Below are 25406 nucleotides of genomic sequence, written 5' to 3'. Positions count from 1 at the left end.
GCGAGACATGAACCTGCTCAAAAATGTTGGCACTGCCATGCTCCACACACTACTTGGCCGACCTGACTCGACTGGGAATAGAGCACGTGTGCTCGATTGGTGATTGCTAAAGTTTTAGTTGTGTACATAATTTTAAAAGAGTGGGCTGGAAGTCTTTGACCCATCGCACATCAACCGCTACCAGCCTGCTATTGCGCGTTGGCTTCCGTAGTGTCAACGGATATGAATATCCACGGGCACTGGGGTTGTTTAGTCTCTTTCAATATGCCGTTCCATTTATCTCTGCCTTCGCCCTGCGCGTATCCTCGTCTTTCACACAACAGTACTGGTATATGCAGGATACAAGATGCGGTGCTCTCTGTCGTTCGTTTTGGCCGCTGGCGCTGGGATAGTGGCCGCTGCTCCCTCTGCACACGAACCCAGGGAACCCCATCTTCGAGCACGCAACATCATTGACAGCACGAGCATTGCCGACTCGTACGACTTTGTCATTGTGGGTGGAGGTTTGGCCGGTCTCGTGCTTGGAGCGCGTCTGTCAGAAGATGCGAACCACACGGTTCTTGTCCTCGAGGCTGGTGGTGATGGAGACGAGTTTCGAGAACGAATAGGTGCGGACGCCCTTTCCATTGATAAATCACCCCAATTGCTAACCAGCGGGCAGACACACCTGCATATGCATATTACGAGTCGCTATGGCCGACGGAACTCAACTGGGCGTTCCAAACCACACCTCAACCGAACGCGAATAATTCCCAGTGCCCATGGCCTCGAGGCAAGGTCCTTGGAGGTTCGTCTGTTTTTCTCTGACTGTGCCGATACGGGAACTGACTCGGGGTGGTTTATCTAGGCAGCTCTGCCATCAACGGAATGTACCTGAACCGACCGGGTGAAATCGAAGTCAATGCCTGGCAAGCTATGCTGGGTGATATGGACGGCGCCGACAATTGGTCTTGGGACTCCATGTTCGCCGCGATGAAGAAGAGTGAGACATTTGGCCCGCCTGTCGATGCTTCCATTCAACAAGAGGCTGCCATCACTTTCAACCCGGCAAGCCACGGTAACCAAGGGCCAATTCACATGTCCTACCCAGGCTTGTACGTTCCCTGCACTATTACGCGTATGAATATGGACTAACCACCTTATCAGTACTTTGCCACTCGTTGGTGCGTGGTCCAGCACTGCCAACAACGCTGGAGTAGGTACCACACAAGACGCATACGGTGGTGACAATTGGGGCGCGTACGTCGCTACAGTCGCTGTTAACCCGACCAACTGGACGCGTTCATACAGCCGTTCTGGATACCTCGATCCGTTGCCACCACGTCCCAACTACGATGTTCTGGCCAACGCCCAGGTCACCCGCATCATCTTCAACAATACTTCTGGCGGGAACCTCACGGCCCACCAAGTCGAATATGTTCTGAACGGAGGTGGCAACAAGCTTACAGTGGGAGTCAAGAAGGAGGTCATTCTTGCTGCTGGTACCGTTGGCAGCCCGGCTGTTCTACTATACAGTGGTGTCGGGCCAAAGGACGTCCTAGATGCGGCAGGTGTTCCTGTCGTGTCAGAGCTTCCTGGTGTCGGCCAGCATCTTCAAGATCACATAGTAAGCTGCCGTTCTTTTCTGCCATCAACAACGCCTGCTGACTGAAACAGAGTGTCACCGTAACATGGGACACGGATGCAGAGACTGCAGGCACAATATACAATGACGATGGTTCCAAAAAGGTACAGTCTGGACAGCTCCCAATCCACTTCAGACTCGTTGGCTAATGGTCACAGAACGACCCTGCCTTCTTGTCATATGTCAACAGCGCCACCGCCTATGCGAATTCCTCGGTTCTATTTGGCAACGGAGTCCCCGGCCTTCAAAGCAGCATCTTGGGCGAAATTGACCAATTCATCCCGGACACGAGCACCGACGCGAGCGTGATCTCCGGCTACAAGGCGATTTATGGCACAACCGCAAACACCATTCTCACGAGTCCAATCGGGTTAATAGAGCTGGTCATTGGACTCAGCACTGACGGTTCCATCCAAATCGGAGCCAACCTCCAGCATCCATTCAGCCATGGTCAGATCTCCATCAATTCGTCTAATCCACTGGATTATCCTGTCATCAATCCCAATTATCTGAATCATCCTGCTGGTATGTGCTCTTCTTTGTGTCCCCTAGATGGACTTTTGAGACCTTTAAACTGACTCCCTTCATCACAGACGTTGAGATCTTACGCGAGGGCGTTAAGCTCGCTCGTCGGTTGGGCGAAACTGAACCGTTAGCCAGCAGCATGACCAAAGAGACGTGGCCCGGCCCAGACGTTCAAACTGACCAGGAATGGGAAGACTGGCTCCGTGGAGTGATATTTACAGAATTCCACCCTTCTTCCACGTGTGCCATGCTGCCTCTTGAGCAAGGTGGCGTGGTCGACGCAAATCTGCGCGTCTATGGGCTGTCCAACGTCCGTGTCGCCGACGCGAGCGTACCACCTATATCATTCTCAGCACATCTTATGGCCTCGACCTATGGACTAGCTGAACAGGCAAGCATCGTTATCCGCGACTTCTACAACAAACCCAAGGTGTCGCAAAAACATACCAATTCAACGACGAACAGCACTAGCTTAAGCAACAATCAAAATGCAAGCAACGGGACTGCCATTCTGAATACGACAAACGTTCCTTCTACGACGAACTCCAGCAGTTCAAGCGACAACGATACCAACACCAATACCAATGGTGTAGCTTCTTTGAACAGCTGGCCCCTTTCCAGCACCGTGGCCATGCTGTGCTTGGCTATCAAATTTCTTCTATGATGACGGATATATACCTACACTTATGCATATAGACAGGTGTTCACGACGGGTCCGGGACCAGCCTTGAGGTAATATAATTTTTAATGGTTTCAAACACTCCATGTTCAGCAACAGGTCTGCAAGTGCGCAGTATCCTTGTTTCCCTCCCAATAAGTCCCTGTAGAAGGCTGTCTGTGGCGTGTCTTAGTACCTCGTAGTGCCAATGGAGTCGGAGTCAGGCTCGGCGGACGGAAGAGATCAGCTCCGAAGCGTTGGAGCTGCCCCTTCAGCAACGGCCTGCGGAAACGTCACGTCACCTGTCGAAATCGGATGACAATTTATTGATAGCACCAAGTCGAACTTCTTCCCCTTGTCCTGTCACCCCGACCCTGGTATTGCGAGTTGATAATTAGATTGTCTTTTTTCGTGTCCAGATATAGCACGACGAACGCACCCCACGGAGAACGTGGCAGACTCGAAGTAGAAAGCAGAGCAGAGCAAAACAAAGCAAAGAATGGTTCGCCAACCCGCAGTCTCCCTCCCTCTGTTTCCCCCCCCACCATCATCGTCAACACCAACACCAACACCACCACCACCCTTCCCCCACCTCCTCGCCCTCTTCACAGAAGAAATTCCATGCCCCCTGGACAATAATAGCAAGAAATGAGTGAGAGAGAACGGAGTTACTAACATTCGTCTCGTGGGCGATGGGTGCACAGGCCTCCGAAGTCCCAGCATACATCCTCTCGGCGCTCACCTCGGTGGGTGGCATCACCGGCTACGTGCGCACGGGCAGTATCCCCAGCATCACCGCAGGCCTCACGGTTGGAATCCTGGTACGCAAACACACACTTTCCTCGCCATGACCCGACCCGACCCGACCCAGAACGGCGCATGTGTGCTATGTTACCTATGCTATAGCCGTGTTACTTCTCGGACTCTTGGCGTCTTCACTGTTTACCCTACCCTCCTTGTTCTCGAACACACCATACCCTGAGGAGAAGAAGTCTTGGCTAACGCAAGCGACCATTGTCACCTCCCCTACTGCAGTACGGTCTCGGTGGCTTCCGCATCTCCAAGAAACAGCCGTACGGCGTCGAGCTCGCGCTCCTAGCCTCTGTGTTGCTCGCCGGCAGCAGCATCCCCCGCGCCATCAAGACGGGCAAACCCCTCCCCGCGGGGCTAGGCGTGTTGGCCGTCACGGGCCTGCTCATATACGGCAGAGCGTTTTTGGCCAAGTAAGAGTGAGTGAGTGAAGGGGTCTGCGAAGGGAGAAGAGGAGCTGGAAGACATAGGGAGAGGCGAGGCTGCGACGGGGAAACGAAGAGAAGTGAAAAAAACGATCATAGTTTGTGGGTAAGCGTAATGTGGTATGGTAGGCAGTGTCCACCTGGGATGAGCAGGTTGAAAAGGAAATATTGGCATTCAAGGTCCGTCATGGATGGGGTATCTCGTTCATGTCCAGGGACTCGATAAAAAAACAGAAACTCCTCTCAACTCCATAACTTCTTAAGAGCTCATCGCTTGCTCTAGCCGCTATGCTTCGGCTGTTACGGTCGCAGCCGAAGCAGGTATAGTCGCCTGGCCAGCTTCACCTCCATTCTGAGGGTCCGACGTAGATTTGTTCTTCGTCTCTCGCCGCCCTCTAGTACCCCTTCTCTTGGACTTTTTCCGCACCACGGCCTCTCCGTCATGTTGGCCTGCTCCGCTGGCTGACGAGACTTTGACCTTTTTCTTTTTGACGCTCAACGGATTCGGTCCTTTTGCTCTCTTCAACCCTCTGATTTTAGGGCCTTGCTTCTCTTCCGCAAGCAGATCGTCATCGTCGTCGTCCTCACTTCCCTCTTCTCCCTCGCCTCTCTTCCTCTTGCGGGACGCCAATCCGATCAATCCTTGACTAAACTTTTCCTTCTCCTGCGACCGGACAGTGCGCTCACTGACACCGCTCATTTCTTCCAGGATCATCACGCTCCGCTTCACGTACACGACCGGCACTCCCGGGATCAATCTCGCCCTCTCTTTCACGTCGATGAATCCCTTGGCCCGTGCCTCCTTTTCGTCAGCGTCCGCCGTGGCCAGGATGTAGTGCTGTTTATTTTTGGCGTGTTCGTTGCCGTGCGGTTGACCTGCCAGGAGGTCGAGGAGACAGCGAGCCTCGCTCACGACGCCCAGTTCCTGGCCCTCGTCGTCCCTGTGCTTGCAGTGCCGCAGAGGGACTTCTGTCGGCGGAGGGAGGAAATCCGGTCGCCGCGGCGGCCCTCTTCTTGCCTTGCCCTCTTTGTTGGTGACATTTTCCCAGTCCGCCATGACCTTTGCGAGGGTACACTTCGTCACGAAGATCCTGCATTGCCCGTGTAGCGTGTTCTCGAGGTATTTTTGCAGAGGCATGTGGAACGAGTGGCACGTCTTGAGGAAGTGGGAGTCCAGGAGGACCTGATAGGGTTCGTGGAACGAGAAGCCCCGCTGGTAGGCCGCCATGATTTTGCGGTATCTCTTGCTCCGGCGGGCGCGCATTTTGGGCGGTGATGCTGGACAGTGGTGGTTTGCGGCTTGAGGGAGGACCGGAGCAATAGGCCAGAGAGTTGTCGTCTCGAGGCTCGAAATTTACAAAGTTGAGAACTCGAGACCGACTGCGCTGATCGGAATAACGGGTTTTTTGTTGCGTCTTTAGCGCAGGTTTGTACAAAGTATCAAAATGCGTTTGCGAGCGCTTGCGTTCATTCATTTATTGCTCGAAACTTTTCTTTGCTGCGGAGAAACATCGCTGCCAAGCACTCCATGGTGATGGGGAAGCGCCTCACCCCCAATCAGGACGAGGGTGACGCCGCCCTACGAGTGAGTACCCTCGTCCCAGTCGCGCGGGAGTCAGGGTGAATCGAGTGAGCCGTCCCTATACATCCCGCTTCTTGATCGCACGTACAGGCCGTTTCTAACATAGGGGCCCTTATCAAGCTATCCTATTGTTAGAAGCGGCCTATCGTCTCTCATGTGGCTTGAAAACACGGTGCCCGAGGGAAGGCCTAGTGTATGTAACGGACCGAGACCGCCAAGACAGTCTAGTGCGGCAAGGCCATGTCACGTGAATTCCGAAAAGGGAAATAGATGACACTGTCGATTCGTGAATCGGGACCACTTCAATAGACCTGACCTGCCAATATACCATTATACAAGATTTCCCTGTTCGGGAAACCCGCACGACTAGGTGTATAGTCATCCTTATGAACCTCGGGTAGTTGACACTCTCTCGAAGACACTTTCTCGAGAGAGTTGTCTACTCCACCCACTGTTGTCGGTCATGTACCTCGCATGTCTCGATGCATCTAATGACCTTGAAGCTGATCCTATACAGAGTCCCAGGGCCGTTTACGTCAACGCTGCGCACGGTCCCTTTCCTCGGCCCAGCTCATGCACTCCAAAGGGTCTGTGAGCTTGAGGGGGGGCGTCCGATCTCACCGTCAATCAGTCTAGACCAGAAATAGGCTTTAGTTAGAGCTGACAGCCATCTTATCGATCTACCCCGTGGCGTTTTTCCATTCGAGCTATAATATACCAATGCCGCGCCTTATCCAAAAGCTTTTAGGCAGTCAGCCCTTTTTTCCTCGTATTCCACCTCTATGGCAGCTACTGAAAGGGGCAATAATGTTTCGTTTTGGCTAGCGAAGAAAGAATCGTCTATGTCTATGTCCATGGCTATGGCCACGGCTACGGAAATAGCTATATCCAGCGCTGGATGATCGCATCAACTCACTTGTTAGCACGGCACATGACAACAACGAGATTCTACTTCCGGATCTGGGAATGGGTTTCGATATGGGGGGGGGGCTTTTTTTTTGACTGAGCCAGGCTGGGAAGGGCTGATGACGGTGAAAGGACAAAGACAAAGATAGAGATGTACGAGGTACATGTATAAATATTGCACGTAGAGTTGCTCCTCGAGACTTGTCATCCCCATCGTTCTTGGTCAATCAGTCCTCTTTCTGCCTATTTGAGCATATATTTTAGACATCTGAACGTTTGCTTCGACCAAAAGGAAAGAAGAGAGAGAGAGAGAGAGATGCCTGCTCACGGAGTAGCCCATCCCGCTCACGGGTCAACAACGCATGCCGCTCACGCGCCAGCACCACATCCCGCGAGTGCAGCGACACCACATCCCACTCCCGGGCCAGCATCCCATCCCACGAGCACATCGGCAATGCATCCTGCTCACGCGCCAGCACCCCATCCCGCGAGCACAGCGACACCCCATCCGACTCCCGGGCCAGCACCCCATCCCCTCAGCGCACCGCGTCCTACCAGCACATCGACAATGCATCCTGCTCACGCGCCAGCACCGCATCCCGCGAGCACATCGACACCACACCCCGCTCACGCGCCGACAGCGCATCCCGCTAGCAGGCCACCCCCGCCACAGCCCGAGCAGCGATACCAGACTCCGCCCGAGTATGATGAATACCCGCCACCGGCGACGCCACCAGAGGGCAACTTCCAGACCGCGCTAGGCAACAGCACCTTCCTGCCGCACGATCCCACCAACCCCCGAGACCGTGAGCATGAGCAATACAAGGTCGAGCAGGCGAAGCAGCACGAGCTGCAACGCCAAATGGAGGAGATACGCCAGAACCCGATGGATGCGAGGAACGGGCCGCATTCGCAGTTGGATATGCTAAAGAGACAGCGGGAGTCGATGGTCACGTAAGTCAGTCCCAGGGTTTACAAGAAGAGCCCCGAGTACTTTTTCGCTTGGTTGCCCAGGTCGAGAAAAGTTGTTTAGTTAGGGAATTGCTCTGACACAACCGTGACCGCGTGTAGCGAGGCAAACGGGAGATACGAGTGGTCTGGACGACACGCGGCCGGGGAGGGACACATCGGCGTGATAGAACAAGCCGACATGCGGATGGCGGCGTTGCCCGCGTTGGATGACAGGATCGACAGAGCGCAGTAAGTTGATCTTCTCCCCGTTCCAGTGATACCTTTTCCGGAAAGGGGATTTCCTTCGCGAGGGGCGTGCCTGGCTAACGGGGATCTGGTTTCTGTCAGGTTTGCAGTCGATCACCCCCTACCCCCGCCGAGAGATCATGCAATGGATGAGGATCCCGCAGGTGGAGAGGAGCCTCACATCAACAATCGGCACGGTGGAGACTTTGAGCATGGTGAGGATGAGCAGCATTATTCTCAGGCAGATATGGACCACGAAGGGTATCCGGACCACGATTATGAGGACCACGGCGACATGGGCGACGAGGACGGGTTTGGGTATGAGGAGGGACACGATGGCGGCTATGACGAGGATCTCTTTGGGACGGGTCATCCGCATCAGCATGGGCTGGATGACTTTGAGGATCACGGTGTGCATTAAGTGTCCAAGTCAGTGTGATAGGAGCGAGTTAGGATAGGCTGGGAATACATGTTAGAAGTCGTCTACTCACATACGTTATATGCGCACAAGTGGAAGAGGTGGAGGTGGAGATATGATAATGACAGGTGCCAGGGGGCGCCAAAAGGACAAAGTTAAGCAGGAAGAAGCCTAAACTTTGCTAGACCTTGGCGGCTGCTCCAGGCAAGTATGCCGCCGTGCAAAGACCGCCAAGGCAAAAGGTAAAATTCTTGTTGTCAACGGCAAAGTGAACTTGGCCCACGGCCTTATGCGGGGCACGTGTGGGACTTTTCCAATGCCTCGACGTAAAGGACCGCGCGGAAAGAAGGTAGTTATAGATCTCTATAAGATGTGTGTTATGATCGTTTCTCATGCATGCTGTCTTGTCTTGTCCCGTGCGATAAACATAACAAAAGTTCAGAAAAAAGCAACTATTAGCCTTGTTAAGGAAGGAGTATGTAAACAGCCTTGCACTAGCGGGCTCGGCCATTTGTTGAAGCTTTTGATGAATTCTTTTGTGACCTTCCCTCTCGCTTCGTGTCCTGAACGAAGACTCTTTCTTCTAAAGAAGAGGATCGCATGTCGTGGACGAACAACATTCAGATCCGTGAAGATGGGAGACTTCATCCCAAGGATATTTTGACCTCGGTAGTGGGGGCGAGTGGCCGACGAGATACAAGACCTTGTCGGTGCAATGGGGGCGGCAACGAGTCAGCAATTTGTACTTTTTATCCGACCATCAACATATCAATCGATTTAATAGAGAATCATGTCCTCCGAGAACCGAAGTCCCTTTGTCCCCGAGAAGGAAAACCCCGGTAAATCGGACGAGTTTGCAGTCCGCACAAATGATGTCTACCACTGTTTCACAAGAATTCCCAACGTATCCCGCAGTCGTCGACTCGCATCACCTCCGCATTCCTGGCATAAAAGTATGTTTGGATGTGCCGGCCCCATCCGACAGCGGCATAGGGAAAGTATGAACATGCTCGATGAAAGCGTACGTGGCATGGCAATCAGTGGGCGGGTCCGAGGGATTTTTTGGTCTCCGCCTCGATACCCCAGACTCTGTGCCCGCTGTTTTGGGGTAGACGACAGGAGGACTGGAGCAGTCGTACAAAGGCGGATATTCGTATCCTTCTGATGAAGACTCAAGGGCTGGTTACAAGGTATGACCTCTACAACATACGGAGTGTACGCATACCATTTATGCCAACTGGAGGGAAAACCACAGCAAACAAAGTCCAGGACTCTCGACATCCCACAACTGATCTCCCCCTTCTCCGCGTCTCTCCTTCCCCATCCCACGTCGTCCCATACCGCTCTCCTGACTCAGATACATCCTTGTCATGGCTTCTCGAGCATCGATAGTCTGCTCCAACCCTGTATTTGGGCTCCAGATGGACCCGCGGGCACTCGGTTAGCCTATACAGGCAGCAGAGACCGGGTCAGGAAAATTCCGTCGCTCGAGGATATATAGATCTATCTCTATACCTCGTGGCTGCTGGGGATATGTGGGAGAAAGCATCACGGTCTTGTTTGAGCAGTTTTGTCTTTGTACTTCCTTTCTGTGGAAACCAATCCCGTGGACAGAGTTCAGCATGGCGACACAGGTCCGCCAGTTCAATTGGTACAACTTCTGGATATGTTGGCTGGTCTCTCTTGGCCAAGTAGCCTTTGGCTACCCGGCCTCCATCATTAGCACGACCTTAGGCGAACCAAGCTTCCTGGTCTACATGAAGCTGCTTAGCCCGACCACGGGCCTGCCGTCCGGTGACGCCGACCAGCTCGAGGGTGCCATGTCTGGTGTTTTCCAGGTTTGAAACATCCTACGCCTTTTCCCACCAACCCAGTTGATCCAATTCAAGCATATGAATCTAACTATGGGGCAAAGGCAGGGGCATTTTTCGGCATCATGATAGTGAGCTATATCATGGACAAATGGGGCAGAAAGGCCGGTGTCGTCTTCTGCTCCTTTTGGTCCTTGCTTGGTGGCGCCTTGATATGCGGTTCAAACGGCACGGCTATGTTTATTACCGCCAGGTTCTTCGCCGGTATGGGAAGCTGGGGCTTCCTGGCAGTCAGTAAGTGCAGATTTTTACACCACGAAATGTACAAAATAAAGGAGTATTAATGTCCATCTTTGCAGCGCCTGCATATAGTGCTGAGCTTGCGCCGCCCGCACTGCGCGGCTTCTTCGTTGGCCTCAACGGCGTCAACATTGCCATCGGCTACGCGATCGCGGCGTACACGGGAATGGGCTTTTTCTACGTCAAAGAGCCCCAAGCCCAATGGCGTGGTCCGCTGGGGATTGCGCTCTTTTTCCCGCTCCTCATGCTCGCCATGCTTCCCTTCGTCCCGGAAAGCCCGAGATACCTACTCATGAAGGGCCGCGAGGAGGAAGCGGAGAAGATTGTGCTCCGGCTCCACGCCATCCCGGGCGACGAGGACCAAGAATTCGCGCGAGGCGAGTTCTATCAGATGCGCAAGCAGGCCGAGTTTGATCGTACCCTGTCGGTTTCATGGGTGAGCAGAACACAAACATACCTGACCACCTCGCCCCGTCCAGATCCGCCATGCTTTCCCCCCAGAACCTAACTGTTTGTCACTCTAGTGGGACATGTTTTTCAAGAAATCGTACCGAAAGCGAACAATCCTGGCCATGGGTTTCGCCTTTGTCGGCCAGTCTACCGGGGTGCTGGTCATCAACAACTACGGCCCGACGCTGTACAAGAGTCTCGGCTACGGCACCGAGGACCAACTCCGTCTGCAGTGCGGCTGGATCACCACGGCCATCATCGGCAACGCGATCGGGGCGGTGTTCATGGACCGCATCGGGCGAAAACCGCTGATGCTGTTCGGCGTGGGAGGGTGCTGCTTCTGGCTCATCATCGAGGCGGCCATGGTCGCCAGCTTTGCAGGGACCGACAATACCTCGGGTCTGGCCATGGGGGTCGCGGCGTTGTTCCTGTTCGAGGTCGTCTACAGCTGTGGAGTCGACGTTGCAGGAATCGTGTTTTATAGCGAAGTGTTTCCCAATCATCTGCGTGCCAAAGGTAAGATGGACCCCTTTTCATGGAGACGTGCAAAATGCGCAGTTGCTTACCACGTCACCTATACAAAACAGGTGTTTGCATGTCAATGGCCGTGGTGGCCCTCACCGACCTTGTCTATCTGCAAGTTACTGCCACGGCATTTGCCAACATTGGCTGGAAGTTTTACCTGGTACGTGACCGTCACCCACCCATCTGCCCGCCCTCTGCACCAGCCTGGCTGTTCTCTCTTTCCACACCAGGAAGAAACTGCGGGAAATAATATCTTACAACCTCTCCGCGTACATAGGTCTTCATCATCATCTGCGGCGTCGGCACCATCACCATGTTCTTCCTCCTGCCGGAGACCAAGGGCGTGCCACTCGAGGAAGTGGCCAAACTCTTTGGCGACACCGAAACCATCATGGTCTACGCCTCGGACATCCATATTGACCACAACACGCACGAGCTCGTGGTCAGTGGTAGGGATGGTACCGTGGTCCACCCTGACTCCACGGTCGAGACAACCAAAGGCATTGCAGCAGTTACTGAGAAGAGCGATGGACCGCGACATACCGAGCAAGTGTGAAGTCAATCTCGACGAGGTCCAACACGGTGGATACGGAATAGGTAGGTAGGTAGATAGGTAGGTCGCTAGTGTATCAAGCTCAAGGGGCTGCATGGTAGGAGGCTCAAAATTACATAGACGACTCATGGCCTGGATATTAGAATAAGTCTGAATAGGTAGGCTCATATGGCGGTATCTGATTCAGCGTCCAGCGTCTTCCTCGTTTGATTCATATGGTGCGCGGAATGCCTCATTCGTTCCTAGGGAAATCGGTCGTCCGTACAGTGCAGACAAGAAATAGAGAATAGAAGCCGATTTTGTTCCATGACACATGCGATAGAAATGTAGAGAAAGTAGCTTTGTAAGTACCTACAGCCAAAAAAAAACATACAGCAGGACAGTGGGTGTAGAAGAAACACGGACAAACAGGGCAAACAGAGAAAACAAGCAAACACGACAAACATGACAATCTCGGATGCCCGGGGCCAGGAAATCAACATCCTTTTCCCTTTCTGAGATGTCACGGTTTCGATTCGCGAGCAACGGGTTTCAAACAAACACCTTGGCCTTTTTCCGCCGTTGCCTAAACATTTGAAGACGCCACCTATATAGGTTAATCTGGCCTTACGTACTCTACCGAGTAGCAACAGTTGATGAATAACAAAGCTATTATGAAGGCTTGATTGAGGTAAGAAACGCCATCTGTTGTGTTCTCGCCCTTCAGAAGCAATTATGACCACCTTGTCCTGAGATCTGTTGGGCTTGAGATCAACCAACCATACAAACATACATATCGTCTCAGTGGCCTTTTCGGAGGAGAAGCGCTGTCAAAAAACAAAGACAAAAGACCTGAGCAACAATTTCTATGCTTCTCTTCACCACAGCGCAATTCGTCGCGACAATGATCGCCTCGTCCTGGCTCAAACAGTCCATCATCACCGTCCTCTGCGTCCTCGGTATCCCCTCGTACCTCTCGGCGCCGAAGCCCATCTCGGTCCACCTCAACGGGCAGTCGAGCATCACCGTGCCCGCCAACCGGGCCGTCGTGTCCCTGCACATCTACGCCGAGGGGCCCAAGCAGGACAAGGTCGCCGATGAAGTGCGGAAGACTGCCGACGACGTCCTGGCCGTGCTCAGACCGCTCGCTCAGCTCCCCACCGTCAACGCGTCGGCCAACAATGGCGACATCGAGTATGAGCCCGCCGTGGCGGACCTCTCCGTGACGACCTTCCGCAGCTACTCGTGGCAGAAGCCCGGGTCTCTGCTGTCGCGCGAGACGCCGCAGTACCAAGCGAGCATGGAGATCGAGGCCGAGTTCCGCGACTTCGACCCGCTGGGCGCGCTGCTCGCGCAGATCTCCAAAACGCCCGCCGCGTCGGTGCAGTCGCTCAAGTGGACGCTCGACGAGACAACCAAGAAGCGGCTCTTCTCCAAGTGCCGCTCCGAGGCCATGGTCGACGCGCTCGACAAGGTCCGCGCCTACGTCCGGCCCTTGGGCATGGACAAAGTGCGCGCCATCAAAATCTCCGAGAGCCACCGCCTTAGCCGGCACGTCGTGTACGGGGACGTCGACGGCCTGCGTTTCCAGCGCCACGCCGCCATGCATGACGAACTTGTGGACCACACCGAGATGCGTGCCGGGGCCGGGCCCGGGGACGATGGGGACGCGGCGACCGAGACGTTCGGGCTCGAGCCGGGCACGCTGGAAATCGCCGCGCAGGTCGAAGGTGAGTTCTGCGCGTGGAAGACGGGCTTGGAGGCCTGGTTCAGGAGGGGCGGCGTCTGAGCTGGACTGAGCTGGCTCTCACGTCTCGTTGTCTCTCGTCATATCGTGTCTTGTCTCGACTCGTGAGGGTTATATCACATCTTGCCATATCATAAAACGTCAATATCTTGTATCACGTCAATATCACATCTCCGCGAATCCTGGTGTATACTCATGCTCGTACAAGTATACAACTTCACCAAAAAAAAAGATACCCTGCTACTGATTCCTTTCGAGCCCGGTTTGTTTGGGAGGTTGAGCATTATTCAGATTATCACGCAGTATCATTCATTATCATTTCACTCGATGCATTCCATTCTACGACTCGCATTTTACTCTCTACTATATTCGTTCTATTCCATTGCCATATCACACGACTTCTCCTATGGCTGTTAGGTACTGAACTGTATCAACATATAGACCACGTAATATTTCGTTGACCGTGGCGAGGTTACGTCAGGCCAGGCCAGGCCAGGCCAGGCCAGATCAGGTCAGAACAAATCCGTTATGAACGCAATTCCCGGGCACGTCTTACGAGTCACCCGCTCCTACTCGATAGTTATCCCTCGTTACAGCGATGACTTCTTTCAGACAGGCCAGACGAAATTCAAGATCTGTCAATTCGTTCAAACTTCTAGATTAGACTTTTGGACTTTTGTCATTTTCATCTTCATCCTTCATTTTCTCTCTTTTGGAACCATTTCGGACAATACATGAACAAAAAACTCTTTCGTCCCGTCCAGCCATACCAACTCCGACTTTTGGGGTGTATGCAAAGAAAGATATGGGTAGCTCCTCAAAAAGCACGCTTGAACGCGACAGTCCGAACAAACACAATTCCAACGCCATTTCCCTTTCCCCTTTCCCTTTTGCGAAAAGAGACAGGCCGTTTTTCTCGTGACGCTGTAAATACTCGGTGCGTTGCGAAACCATGACATAAAGAGACAAAGCAAGTGGATAGGCAGATCAAGTCCACGCGCACATGACCAGATCACTCGTCGTCTGAGTCATGATCAAGATCGTCATCCTCGTCGACTCCCCCAACATCCATGCCCGCGTCATCTTCAGAATCCGTGTCCTCGGCCTCCTCCCCAGGAATACCTTTCCACTCAACGTAATCTCCTTCGATCCAATGCTTGCTGATGGGCAAGTGGTACGGGTCGTAGGGGAAATACCCCTCCAACATCCCATTGTCTCCAACCCAGCTCAAATCCCGGTCGGGATTGCTGATAGTCAAATCGGACACGCCGCGCCAGTGGCCAGTAACTCGCACATGTCTATTCTCTTCGAGCTTCGGATAGACGTAGAATAATTGCAAGGCGTGCGTCAGCTTGGCAAATTGCTCGACAATGACCGGGGTGCAGACGCGCAATGGGTTGAGTGGGGAGTAGATCGCCGCCCGAAGTGACTCACGGAGTGACTCGGCAAAATGGTACGTCTCGGCCTCATCCTCGTCGACATCAATGTCGGATTCGTCGTCGGAGTTGGCAGAGGCGATGTCTCGCCAGCGGAAACAAAAGATGTACAGAATTGCTTGGAAGGCGGCATAGAAATCGCCATAGCGTTTCAGGTCGGGACCGCGACATGTGGGCTCGTATGACTTTCGCAAGATGGTCAGATGGTCGCAGAGCAGATCCAAGCAATCGTGCACCACCTGCGGCGAGACATGGGCACCACGGCCAACAAATCCCGAAAAGTAGGCGGCGGCGCTGTGTCGAAGGAGATGCGGTTGTTTCTTGTCGACAAGAACAGCGACACAGGATGTGACGAAGCGATCGACAATGATAGGATCGGCTTGGGCAAAGTGGAAGACCAAGAATTGCGGATGCCGCGCCCGATATGTCGGAAGGATGTGAGTGTGAAATTGAGAGATAAGCTGCTCAACAGCATTATCGCGGGTTTGGAGGGCGGCAGAAGTTGTGAGTTTGGCGTAGTATTGGAACAGAATGTCCATAATCAGGTCAATCTGCTTGATATCCTCCTTCAGTTTACGGCGACGAGCGACAGCCGGGTCAGTATCTTCGTCTTCATCCATCTCTGATTCATCACTGGTGCTTAGATCATCACTTTGATCATCGAGCCCGCCAGCCATCATGTCCTGAGATGAGCGCGCAACCAGTGTTTGCGAAGACGACATGTGGGTAAGTAAATCGTCTTCGACATCCTCCTCTTCGTCATCGAGATCAACCTGAACCGAAACGTCAAGCTTGATGAGTTCTCGCAAGACACATGTCAGAATCTCCGATGTGAGCTCGGGTACATGTTTGATCATCTCCATAAAATTTCGTATGTACGTCATGCGCTCCTCAGCCTTCTGAAAATCGAACTGGAGTCGGGAAGCGACACGATCGGCCAGAGCGGCAGGTGATGAAGGGACGTTGACGGTGATGTGTTGGATGGCTTGCAGAACTCGTCGATGGATCTTTGGTTGTCTGACGGGGGTTGAGCTGTCGATGCGCCGTGTCTTTTGAGGCCCCAAAAGGTCAACCAGGACCGACATGATCTTGCGCTGATAGCCGCGTTGCGCCGCAGCCAGGTTGTTGAGGAATCTGACAAAAATTGCATAGTACTGATCATCCCGTCCTACCCACTCGCTATTCAGGACTGCATCGACTAAGCCGCTGCAGTCTTTGTCGAGTGACGTGACATTGGCCAGGAGAGCCTGAAGGTGAAATTTGAGCACCTTGGTGGAGGGTGCGTTTGGTTTGTCCGGGGAGGCATTGAAATAGCCCTTCACACGCTCGTATGCCTCGTCTTCTCTAAACCGATGTCTTTCAATGGCTCTCCGCACTTGCTCTTTGACCACCAGGGGATCCAGGTCCTCATCATCGTCTGCGGACACAATCTCGACGTCGGAATCAAAGGTCACGCGAGAGCGTTTGGAGGGACTTGAAGGCGTCTCCATGAAACTGGTTTCATCGATTGACCGCTTCAGGGTTGATCTCCGTTGCATAGGTTGGGGTCTCATGGTTTTTGAAGGAAGCGAAGGAGTCGAGATGCTGGCCGGTAGAACAGGCCGACGGGCCTGAGGTGGCGGGGTTAACATGGCCGTGTAGGCAGATGTAAATGGGGGTGTTCTTTCGACACATGAGACGTAGTAATGTGGACGAACGAATACGAATATGCAGCAAGTATGGTTGACCTGAAGATTGGAGCTTGACGCACCAGGCTTTTGGCCCAATGCAATCAATCGTTGGTGAACAATGAACAATAATTACAACTTCGAAGTGAGAAAAATCATCGAAATTTCTCTATTGTGCGCAGGGAGGCTAAACCCCTTTTGGGTCGAGGCCCGACATTTTTGGAGACACCATCACGATTCATTGTGATTGACGACTCCATTCACTTCACAGCCTACAATGTCTGAGTCACCGTGAATAATAGACTCAAATATGTGTTATTGACATGAATCACTGAGCAACATGGCTCATACACATAACCGAATGACTCCCACTTCGTCATAACCACACCCATCCAGACTCTACAGGTACGCACGTTGGCTGATCTTCTCCGTCCCTTGGATTTTGTCGAAGTTCGAAGCATCGTTCCCAAACAGTTCAATACGATGACCCAGTGCTCGTCTCAAGATCCAGTCTTTGCTATTAATCTCTTCTTCAACTGTGCCCTCATCCAATGGGGGGATCATCTCGCTGCCCTCCAACCGCTTCAGCAACACGTCATTCTCTGGTCGGTTGAAGTACACCAGGGAGTATCGGGTGTGGTCTGCCTGCTCGCCGGGTGGGGAGACCACGCGATGTATGTTGGACCGGAGAAGGCCGTTTGTGAATTTTACCATTGCGTCGCCCAGATTGATAATGGCGTGGTTAGGGAGGGGTTTTACGTAGCACCATTGTGCGTCTCGTCCTGGGGGAAGGACCTGCAGACCACCCAACCGATTGAAGAGGACCGTGACACTTCCAAAGTCGGTGTGCTCACCCAACGCGGTCCGTCTGTCGTCCATAGGCTGAGGCGGAGCTTTGATAAAACGAACCTGATCCCCCGCATGGCCCTCGAGCCGATGCATGCCTTGCAATGTATTGGGTGGTAGTCTGAGGTGGTCGTTAAGCAGTTCTAGCACCAGTGTGACAATCCCATGAGCTGAGGACATGAAGGATTTCAAAAGGGGCCGTCGTGAGCTGAGAACTTCAGGAGCAGGTATCGGATCCATGATCCCGAACAAGTCATCTTTGGATACCTGCATGTTGATCAGGATTCATCTCGTATTCACCAGGGTCCTGACTCAACTCACATTATAGAACTCGTTGCGGTCGAGATTGCCATCTCGGTCAACCACATTGGCACCAAACCCTTTGTAGCCAAAGTACGACCCCTTCTTCTGGAAGTCATACTGCTTTTTCTCGTCCAGTGGAAGGTCGAACAACTCCTCCCCAACCTTGAAAAGTTGATCTGCATCGGCGAGCAAAGAGTCTCCTGGCCCAGTCAAGTCTAGGTAAAAGAATCCGAGGTCTTCGCAGGCTCGCACGAACCGGTTCACCTCTTCAGGATCACGGTCAAGCAGTTTGGCCAGAGACAGGCGTAGGAGGGGTGCGGTCGGCACATCCTCTGGGAATGGGGGAACATTCTTGAACGTTTGTGTTGGCGCCGTCAGCGCTTCGGGGACTGCCTGAGTTGCCATTGTGCTGCTGATACTGTTGATGAGAAACTGAGATTGAGCCAACGCTCGGTCCGGCGCAACGGCGGCAAATTCGAGATATATAGACTTCGCCAATGGCCGAGGCCACTATCTCCACCTCCTCTCCGCGTCTGGTGGATTGACGTGACGACGCCTAAAGACCCCGTGTGGGGAAGACCAAGTATGATCCTCCCGAATGACCAGCAATCATCTCGCAGCTTTCCGGTGGCACAGAGTCCACCATTCGGCATTCTCTCGGACATCATGTCAGCATCTTGGACACCAGCTGGCTGGGTGGCTGGCACCCACTGCGTCCATGCCTCAGCTTCGTCAACATCTACCAAAGCATTCGTCTAGCCGGGTGCTTTGCATCAGTCTCACGGTCATCCGCCGGCTCATCATCCACCGATTCCTGTAGTTGTCTCTTGGGGTATTTCCGAGATAGCGACGTCGAACAATATAGTGCCAGGTATCTTGTCCGACTGATAGTGGTGCTGGTAGACTGTCTCTATGAGAAGGTTGGATATGTTCGAGCGTACTCCTCAAGCAGTTTTCGGTTCCGCGGGGGATCATCAAGTGTGTGTTCTCTCAGTTGGTTTCGCGGAATCGCTAACAGAGACACTGGCTCACTTGTGGCGTTTTACCTGCGCATTCATCCAATGAATCATTTCCCGATGGTCATTGATGATTGGCAGATCGATGACCTTATAGCAGACTTCCCATTCAAGGATTGAGTGATCTGCCAGTCCAGAGTCAACATGCATTGAGTCCTTTCCCCCCACGACGACATTCAATGTCGGAAACACCGAAACTTTTCCGTCTACTGTCAGCACGGGAATTGTAAACCTCAACTTTCCTGGGCCTGCTTCTGCTAGAATGGACTGAAGCTCTGAGCCCCTATCCTTGAGCCTTGTGTACACACTTTGTACGTCGGACTCGCAATAAGTGCGAATGCGGATATGGGAAAGCGTTTCGGCAGTTTTTGTCCGTACACGCACCCAATATCGATGATCCCAAAGCATCCACTGGGACCAAAACCCTGTCTGGTTGCAGTTCTTAGCACATTCCAACTGGGGGATTGGACCCGCACCCTCATTGTCGACTTTGCCTGGTCGGATGTCAAGGCAAAAGCTCCTTGATGTACGTGTGATTTCCGCCAGACGTAATGGTGGACGTGATAGCGTCCATACCGTCCCTTCATAATCGGAAAAGCTCTCGCTAAACCCGCTCTGCCGTTCCATTCGGAATCCGGATGTCGCCGTATGGTCACTCACATCCAGCCCAGTGCTTGACTTCTCGAGTAACACCTGCTGCACGGTCACCCACTCTCGCAATCGAGATCGGTTCTTGTCCAGGAACTGCCTCAGGTTATGCCGAGGTACAAGAGTCGGCTCTTCATCTCTCGACTGCGAGCTCACCACACTTGTCAGTCTCGCCAAAGCATATGCTCCAGCTTCAGAATCCAACTCGCACAGAGAGATAAAAGCAGGCGATACTCGTACAGTCATACGACCGGACCGCAGGTCGAAGGTAAGCACTCTGAGCTTTTCAAGGATCTTTTCTCCTCGTGCCGCAAGGGAAGTAGCAAAGCGCCAGGACGACTGTTGAAGTGAGAGGATGGAGGGTCTTTGCAAGGCTTTGGGTAAGGTGTAATGGGTCCTCATATACCGCACAGCATTCCGGAGTGTCAGTGTAGGATCATAATTTGTCTTATCCTGGACATGTGGGACGTGATTTGTGTTGCAGAAGTCAATGATCACAGATTTTGCAAACGACAGAAGTGGTCGGTGGATCCGCAGCCCGCCCGGCACAGAAGGCGTCACAGTTTTCCCTTGGTTGATGAGCCTCGAGTTCATTGTCTCTGGATTTACTCGCGGGTCGTGTGGGTTTAGCCACCGCGCAAATCTCTCGTAGCTTTCAATTTCGTTTGCTCCCCTAATGTCCTCACAGCACGGTATTGTGCTATGCTCTGACATGCCCTGAAACCCGAGAAATGATGTCCCAGCATTGCGCACGAGACGCATCAGGACTGTTTCAACTTGGTCGTCTTGGTGATGTCCCAAAAAAAGATGGGGGATCTTCTTCCGAATCGCTGCATCTGCAATCAGCCGATACCGTGCTCGCCGAGCCCTCAATTCAAAATCGGCGGTATTCGCTGGATCAATGTTGTTGGGCCATTGGATTTCGAGGATTTCGCTTTCAATGCCTTGGGACCGTAAGCGCGGCTCTGTTCAGAGTTCGAGAGACATACTAAGACGGCGTAGCTGAGATTGAACGTAGTTGGCTTCATCGGTGCTTTCTCTACGAGCCTTGTGGTTGACGATGAAGGCGAATGGTTGGACGGAAACATTGTGCTTTCCAGACACTGTGTTCATCTCATTGAGCAAGTATGCCAACGCCATAGAGTCGGGGCCTCCGCTGACGCATACACCTGGATCTATCAGCAGAGTCCCGTCCAAATGATGGTAGAGCAAACCTATTGGGACCGGTCTCCTCTGGTCGCGCTCCAATCCCTGTTTTCCCCAGATTTCCAAGAAAGAACTCAGAAAGGTTCTGGTGGTTAGACATGGCGCCGCGTTGACTGTCCGATTTACTACAATGCGAGCCATGCCAGAAGAAATCAATCCGGTCACCTAGGGTAGATGTAACCAGCGAATCACATCTTCGGCAGAAGAGGAAAATCTCGAAGGGAAACACAGAGAAAATGCCATTCCGGTTGTGACACCTGATTCCACCTACATTGAATATATAAGAATTCTGCTGTAGGTTGGGCGTAAATGTGCTCTTTGTAAATAGAGTGAAGCAAGTATTTGAGCTTCGAGATGGATGAATTCGAGTTTCTCTTGCACGTGACTGCACCTGATAAATGAGCAACTGACACGTGACAAGCGCGCGAGTCATTGGGGTGCATACGCCGTACACTAGCACGTGAGGGGGTGCGCCGGTACGCCGACGCGCCGATACACAGGAGCCTGGCCTTTAGACAGTGGTCGGTGAATTGGGAGGTCTTGGAAGTGCGACATTCGTAAGTGTTGCCTAGAGAGTATCTGGTCATGGTTCGTAATCTTAGGCAAAAGAAAAGTGAGAGGGACGTGGCGGTGCGGCTGTGCGTGTGGCTGATTATTTGCCAGGCACACCAGTAAAAGACTGAAAGCGGGAGTTGTGGTACCGAGTACGAGGTAATCTGATTACACTCAGGTGGTGAGTAAGGAATTTTTGATATCGATCTGGCATTGTGTCCGTTACGGCGTATAAGATGATCACAGCATTCACCATGTCGTCCTTGTGGGCTGACAGTCCGAGTTGATTCAAGCTTAACCAAGATGCCTCAAGCGTGTCCAAGAATGCCTAAGAACAACCAAGCAATTCCCACCTGGATGACGCCCAGCCCGCCAAACGGACAAGGCTAAAGCTTCAAACCATTCAACCAGGGTAAAGAATCCAAGAGGAATCGCAGGAATCTTACATCTCACCTGCTTTTGTTACAAGAAACTGTCTCGCAGATTTAGCCCAAAAGAGAGTGTAATGCGATTGAGCCCCCTGTGACATTCACGTCCTAGAAAAACAGAATGACACTGGACTGGGATCGGCGCCCGGAATAAAATGGGGCCTCCAGGCACCACAAACATCTCGGGTGGCGCTAATGGGGGGAATCAAATGTATCCATAGGCCCGGCTTTGACTGTAGAAGTGGAGCGGGTGTGGCTACCAAAGGCACTGGGGGCGCTGAACAATGGAAGAGAACAAATTAGATTGGGTTGTTTGGGCATGTCCCCCGTCATTGTGCATGCGCATTGGGTGTCGATGGGCATCCCCTTCAGTACCTGGTCTATTTCCTAGGTGCTTCTCGTGCTTCCTCCGCCACCATCGCCACATCCTGTACACCCCGTATCCTACCAGGAAGAGGAATACCAAACCCCTTGTTTCATCATAGACAAACAGACAGCCACACTATTCGGTCCTACCCATCCTCAGATCGCATTCCGCGTTTGCTATAGTTTACCGATCACTCTCTAGCTGAACCATGCCCTGCAATTCACTCAAATCTCCCTTCATTTCGCCAAGGGGCCCCCTTTCAATGACTGGTTCGGTACTGTTGATTTCTGCCCGATTCCCTGTTTTGCACCATCACCATCATCATCCTTTCACCTCACTGCACATCTAGTGTTACGCCAAACGCTCATTACCGCTTGTCAGTCTTCCCTGCTGCGTTATGTTGGGGCTGTGCAACCTCTGACATCCTCCCACGTATCTCAAAAGGCAGCGACCACACATCCCACCCTGTGGCCCATCTATCCCGACCATACTTGTCCACCCACACCACTGTATTGTAAAAATCTGGCGGTCTTTTGCACAGTTCAATATCGCTCTTTCAAGACAACCGAGACATTCAACAGGAGAGCGCAGAGGTTAGAGTGCTGAAAAATGCGTCAGTAACCCTGCACACCCCCATTGACTTTGCATCGCGTCCTAACTAGAACGCAGACAAGTTTCGCCACCAGGCCAAAGTTGCCGCGTGGTACAATGATCCGAATGACGAAGCCAATTTGCCCATCAGAAATCCCTTTGCGAAATGGAAACCCAATTCCAGATCGAATACGTTGCGGCGCATTGAGAACGGCGACGGTAATGGCTCGCCCCTGACCGTTACCAGAACCGACGATCCCAATGACTATCGGCCTTCTTCATCGAGAGAGAGGGGTGAAGAACTTGGAGTGAATCCGTCTGTGAGACACGCGGCGACGACACCAAATGCTAGATCTTCTACAACGCCCAATGCGCCTAGCAATCAAGTCGACATGCCTCGCTCTCTGAGTCCAGCAAATTCGGAAAGAGGTCTTGGAGACGAGTTTCGGACGGGAACTGAAGATGGGCTGAGCAGCGACACGTACACATATGGCAAGCCCAGTCAAACAGAAGAGGGGGGTTCGCTGCGCAACCGTACTTCGGGCGACAAAAACGTCGAGAAACACGGCATCAAGACCATCTTCAGCCGTGACTCCAGACAAGAGAAGGATGACGACGGCAAGGACAAGCCAGTATTCACCGCGTGGAGTCAAATCCGGGCCACACTGTTCAACTCCTGGATCAATGTCCTTCTCATTGCCTCGCCGGTTGGCATTGCGGTCAACTACGCCGATGTTGATCCTGTTGCCGTTTTCGTCATCAACTTCATCGCCATCATCCCTTTGGCGGCTATGTTGAGTTATGCCACTGAAGAGATTGCTTTGAGGACCGGCGAAGTTCTTGGTGGCTTGCTTAACGCCTCCTTTGGCAATGCGGTCGAGCTGATTGTTTCCATCATTGCTCTGGCGAAAGATCAAGTCTTGATCGTTCAAACTTCTTTGATTGGTAGCATGCTGTCGAATCTTCTGCTGGTCATGGGCATGTGCTTTTTCTTCGGGGGTGTTAATCGCATGGAACAGGCCTTCAACATCACAGTGGCTCAGACTGCCTCGAGTTTGCTCTTCTTGGCTGTCAGCAGTCTGATTATCCCTACCGCTTTTGAACAATGGGCTCGAACCGGAAATGGCACCTCCAACACCGAGACCGCTACGACCGAGAACGCCAAACCCGGTGTGGCAGAATTGAGCAGAGGCACAGCTATCCTTCTCCTCATTGTCTATGCTTGCTACCTCTTTTTCCAACTCAAAAGCCACTCGGCAATCTACAACGCCCCTAGTGCGAAGAATGAGACGCGCGACGTGGGCACCAAGTTCAAGAATGCAGTGATTCCTGATAAGCTCCGCTCTAAGAAAGCACCAGGAGCCGAGACTCCAGAGCCCGTGGAGGATGAGCCTGAACAACCTCAACTATCCATCTGGGTTGCTGTGCTGACATTGACAATCTCCACGGTCCTTGTTGCTCTGAACGCCGAATTCTTGGTTGATTCAATCAACGCCATCACCTGCGGCGGTGGCATTTCGAAAAATTTTGTCGGTCTCATATTACTTCCGATCGTCGGCAATGCTGCAGAACACGCAACGGCCGTCACAGTTGCCGTGAAAGACAAGATGGATTTGGCCATCGGTGTCGCTGTCGGCTCCAGTATGCAAATTGCACTTCTGGTACTCCCATTCGTGGTTGTTTTGGGCTGGATCATTGGCAAAGACGATATGACTTTGTTCTTTGATGGCTTCCAGATCGCAGTCTTGTTCGTGGCCGTTCTACTCGTCAACTACCTGATTAGCGACGGCAAGTCACATTACCTTGAGGGTATCTTGCTGATGACTTTGTACATCATCATTGCGGTCGCCGCCTGGTTTTATCCCACCGCACCCGGCCTCAGCGACTGCCCGAGCGACTCATGATTACCTTTCCATGTTACTCTATTCGAAATTTCCTATCGGGTTTGGGAGCGAGCGATTGCAGGGCAGTCCGGCACAGGATGCCGATGGATATTGGTGGTGTATCTCTACAAAATGAGCTACTACAACTTTTAATCAACTTCATCGCACCACTTTATTGGATTTGGGAATCCCAAAACAAGGCTCAACAATCCATCTCATCTACCTGCACATCCGGTCGCTATTTGTCGAGCGGCACTCACGATACCTGGCCATCTCAAGCCCATTTTCCTTGGAACCTGACACGGCGACATGTCATTATTACTTCAACCGTACCCGCGAGCAGCTCTCGACTCACTTATTTAGGCTGTGAAGCATATCACGCCATGTCGTATGATCGACCCGGTAAACAAAAACAACCCTTGCGATAATCTCAATCCGGGTTTCAAAACTGCTGCATAGGCCAAGCTATGTGCAGATATTTCGCCGCCGCATCGTCTCGGGGAGACTCCCGAAGAATTTGCATGAGCGTTCATGCTCGTGGGATGATCCTCATGGCGAGGAAACATGGCCCACGATTCGTTGAGGGGGCCATTTAGAGTGGAAGCAACGGAGCTGTGATGCTGAAACAGGGATGGAAGATGTCATGATATGAGAGGCCCAGACTTTACTTGTAACCTTGAATGAGGTTCAAGGCGGAGAGCATGGCGTATCTCTTCTGTCACGACTGTTGGGCAGAAATGAAAATCTGAACACTTGGCTCGTAACATTAGCCTCGAACACACAAAAATTGAAAAATATTGCAAAAAGTCTTGTCTTGCAACGAATCGATCCGTCTCTATGCGCGTACCTCGTAATCTTACTGCGAATCTGTCTGGTCTCTTTGGAACCCGCAACTCCCAAAAGGGCGTCTCAGCCTTGTTTGATGCAAGGCTGCAATCCAAGCCCCGCCGCGG

At 52.5% G+C, this 25406-nt stretch overlaps 10 protein-coding genes across 10 annotated transcripts; 6 read left to right on the top strand and 4 right to left on the bottom strand.

Moving 5' to 3' along the window:
• Window positions 1-346: 346 nt before the first annotated feature.
• Window positions 347-2813, top strand: AYO21_04277 (hypothetical protein; the record flags this gene model as incomplete). Its single annotated transcript, XM_022654250.1, has 7 exons — window positions 347-608; window positions 662-787; window positions 848-1094; window positions 1147-1606; window positions 1657-1728; window positions 1783-2149; window positions 2218-2813. The coding sequence occupies 7 exons, from the start codon at window positions 347-349 to the stop codon at window positions 2811-2813; spliced, it is 2130 nt and encodes a 709-aa protein (XP_022513527.1).
• A 686-nt stretch (window positions 2814-3499) lies between these two features.
• On the top strand, window positions 3500-4034 carry AYO21_04276 (hypothetical protein; the record flags this gene model as incomplete). Its single annotated transcript, XM_022654249.1, has 2 exons — window positions 3500-3628; window positions 3843-4034. The coding sequence occupies 2 exons, from the start codon at window positions 3500-3502 to the stop codon at window positions 4032-4034; spliced, it is 321 nt and encodes a 106-aa protein (XP_022513526.1).
• Window positions 4035-4328: 294 nt separating this feature from the next.
• Window positions 4329-5306, bottom strand: AYO21_04275 (hypothetical protein; the record flags this gene model as incomplete). Its single annotated transcript, XM_022654248.1, has 1 exon — window positions 4329-5306. The coding sequence occupies one exon, from the start codon at window positions 5304-5306 to the stop codon at window positions 4329-4331; it is 978 nt and encodes a 325-aa protein (XP_022513525.1).
• A 1540-nt stretch (window positions 5307-6846) lies between these two features.
• Window positions 6847-8148, top strand: AYO21_04274 (hypothetical protein; the record flags this gene model as incomplete). The annotated part of the gene is made up of 3 exons (XM_022654247.1): window positions 6847-7484; window positions 7602-7730; window positions 7830-8148. The coding sequence occupies 3 exons, from the start codon at window positions 6847-6849 to the stop codon at window positions 8146-8148; spliced, it is 1086 nt and encodes a 361-aa protein (XP_022513524.1).
• A 1619-nt stretch (window positions 8149-9767) lies between these two features.
• AYO21_04273 (hypothetical protein) lies at window positions 9768-11787 on the top strand (the record flags this gene model as incomplete). Its single annotated transcript, XM_022654246.1, has 6 exons — window positions 9768-9983; window positions 10061-10250; window positions 10316-10692; window positions 10781-11222; window positions 11294-11391; window positions 11509-11787. 6 exons carry the CDS (start codon window positions 9768-9770, stop codon window positions 11785-11787), a joined length of 1602 nt encoding a protein of 533 aa, XP_022513523.1.
• Window positions 11788-12667: 880 nt separating this feature from the next.
• AYO21_04272 (hypothetical protein) lies at window positions 12668-13552 on the top strand (the record flags this gene model as incomplete). The annotated part of the gene is made up of 1 exon (XM_022654245.1): window positions 12668-13552. One exon carries the CDS (start codon window positions 12668-12670, stop codon window positions 13550-13552), a length of 885 nt encoding a protein of 294 aa, XP_022513522.1.
• A 970-nt stretch (window positions 13553-14522) lies between these two features.
• AYO21_04271 (hypothetical protein) lies at window positions 14523-16499 on the bottom strand (the record flags this gene model as incomplete). The annotated part of the gene is made up of 1 exon (XM_022654244.1): window positions 14523-16499. One exon carries the CDS (start codon window positions 16497-16499, stop codon window positions 14523-14525), a length of 1977 nt encoding a protein of 658 aa, XP_022513521.1.
• A 513-nt stretch (window positions 16500-17012) lies between these two features.
• Window positions 17013-18167, bottom strand: AYO21_04270 (hypothetical protein; the record flags this gene model as incomplete). Its single annotated transcript, XM_022654243.1, has 2 exons — window positions 17013-17726; window positions 17781-18167. The coding sequence occupies 2 exons, from the start codon at window positions 18165-18167 to the stop codon at window positions 17013-17015; spliced, it is 1101 nt and encodes a 366-aa protein (XP_022513520.1).
• Window positions 18168-18501: 334 nt separating this feature from the next.
• On the bottom strand, window positions 18502-20566 carry AYO21_04269 (hypothetical protein; the record flags this gene model as incomplete). Its single annotated transcript, XM_022654242.1, has 3 exons — window positions 18502-18672; window positions 19355-20370; window positions 20416-20566. The coding sequence occupies 3 exons, from the start codon at window positions 20564-20566 to the stop codon at window positions 18502-18504; spliced, it is 1338 nt and encodes a 445-aa protein (XP_022513519.1).
• Window positions 20567-22588: 2022 nt separating this feature from the next.
• On the top strand, window positions 22589-24474 carry AYO21_04268 (calcium/proton exchanger; the record flags this gene model as incomplete). The annotated part of the gene is made up of 2 exons (XM_022654241.1): window positions 22589-22592; window positions 22649-24474. 2 exons carry the CDS (start codon window positions 22589-22591, stop codon window positions 24472-24474), a joined length of 1830 nt encoding a protein of 609 aa, XP_022513518.1.
• Between the last annotated feature and the right edge of the window lie 932 nt (window positions 24475-25406).

This window comes from Fonsecaea monophora (assembly GCF_001642475.1).
Source record: "Fonsecaea monophora strain CBS 269.37 chromosome Unknown Scaff23, whole genome shotgun sequence".
NCBI lineage: Eukaryota > Fungi > Ascomycota > Eurotiomycetes > Chaetothyriales > Herpotrichiellaceae > Fonsecaea > Fonsecaea monophora.
This window is presented reverse-complemented; position numbering and strand designations above follow the sequence as displayed.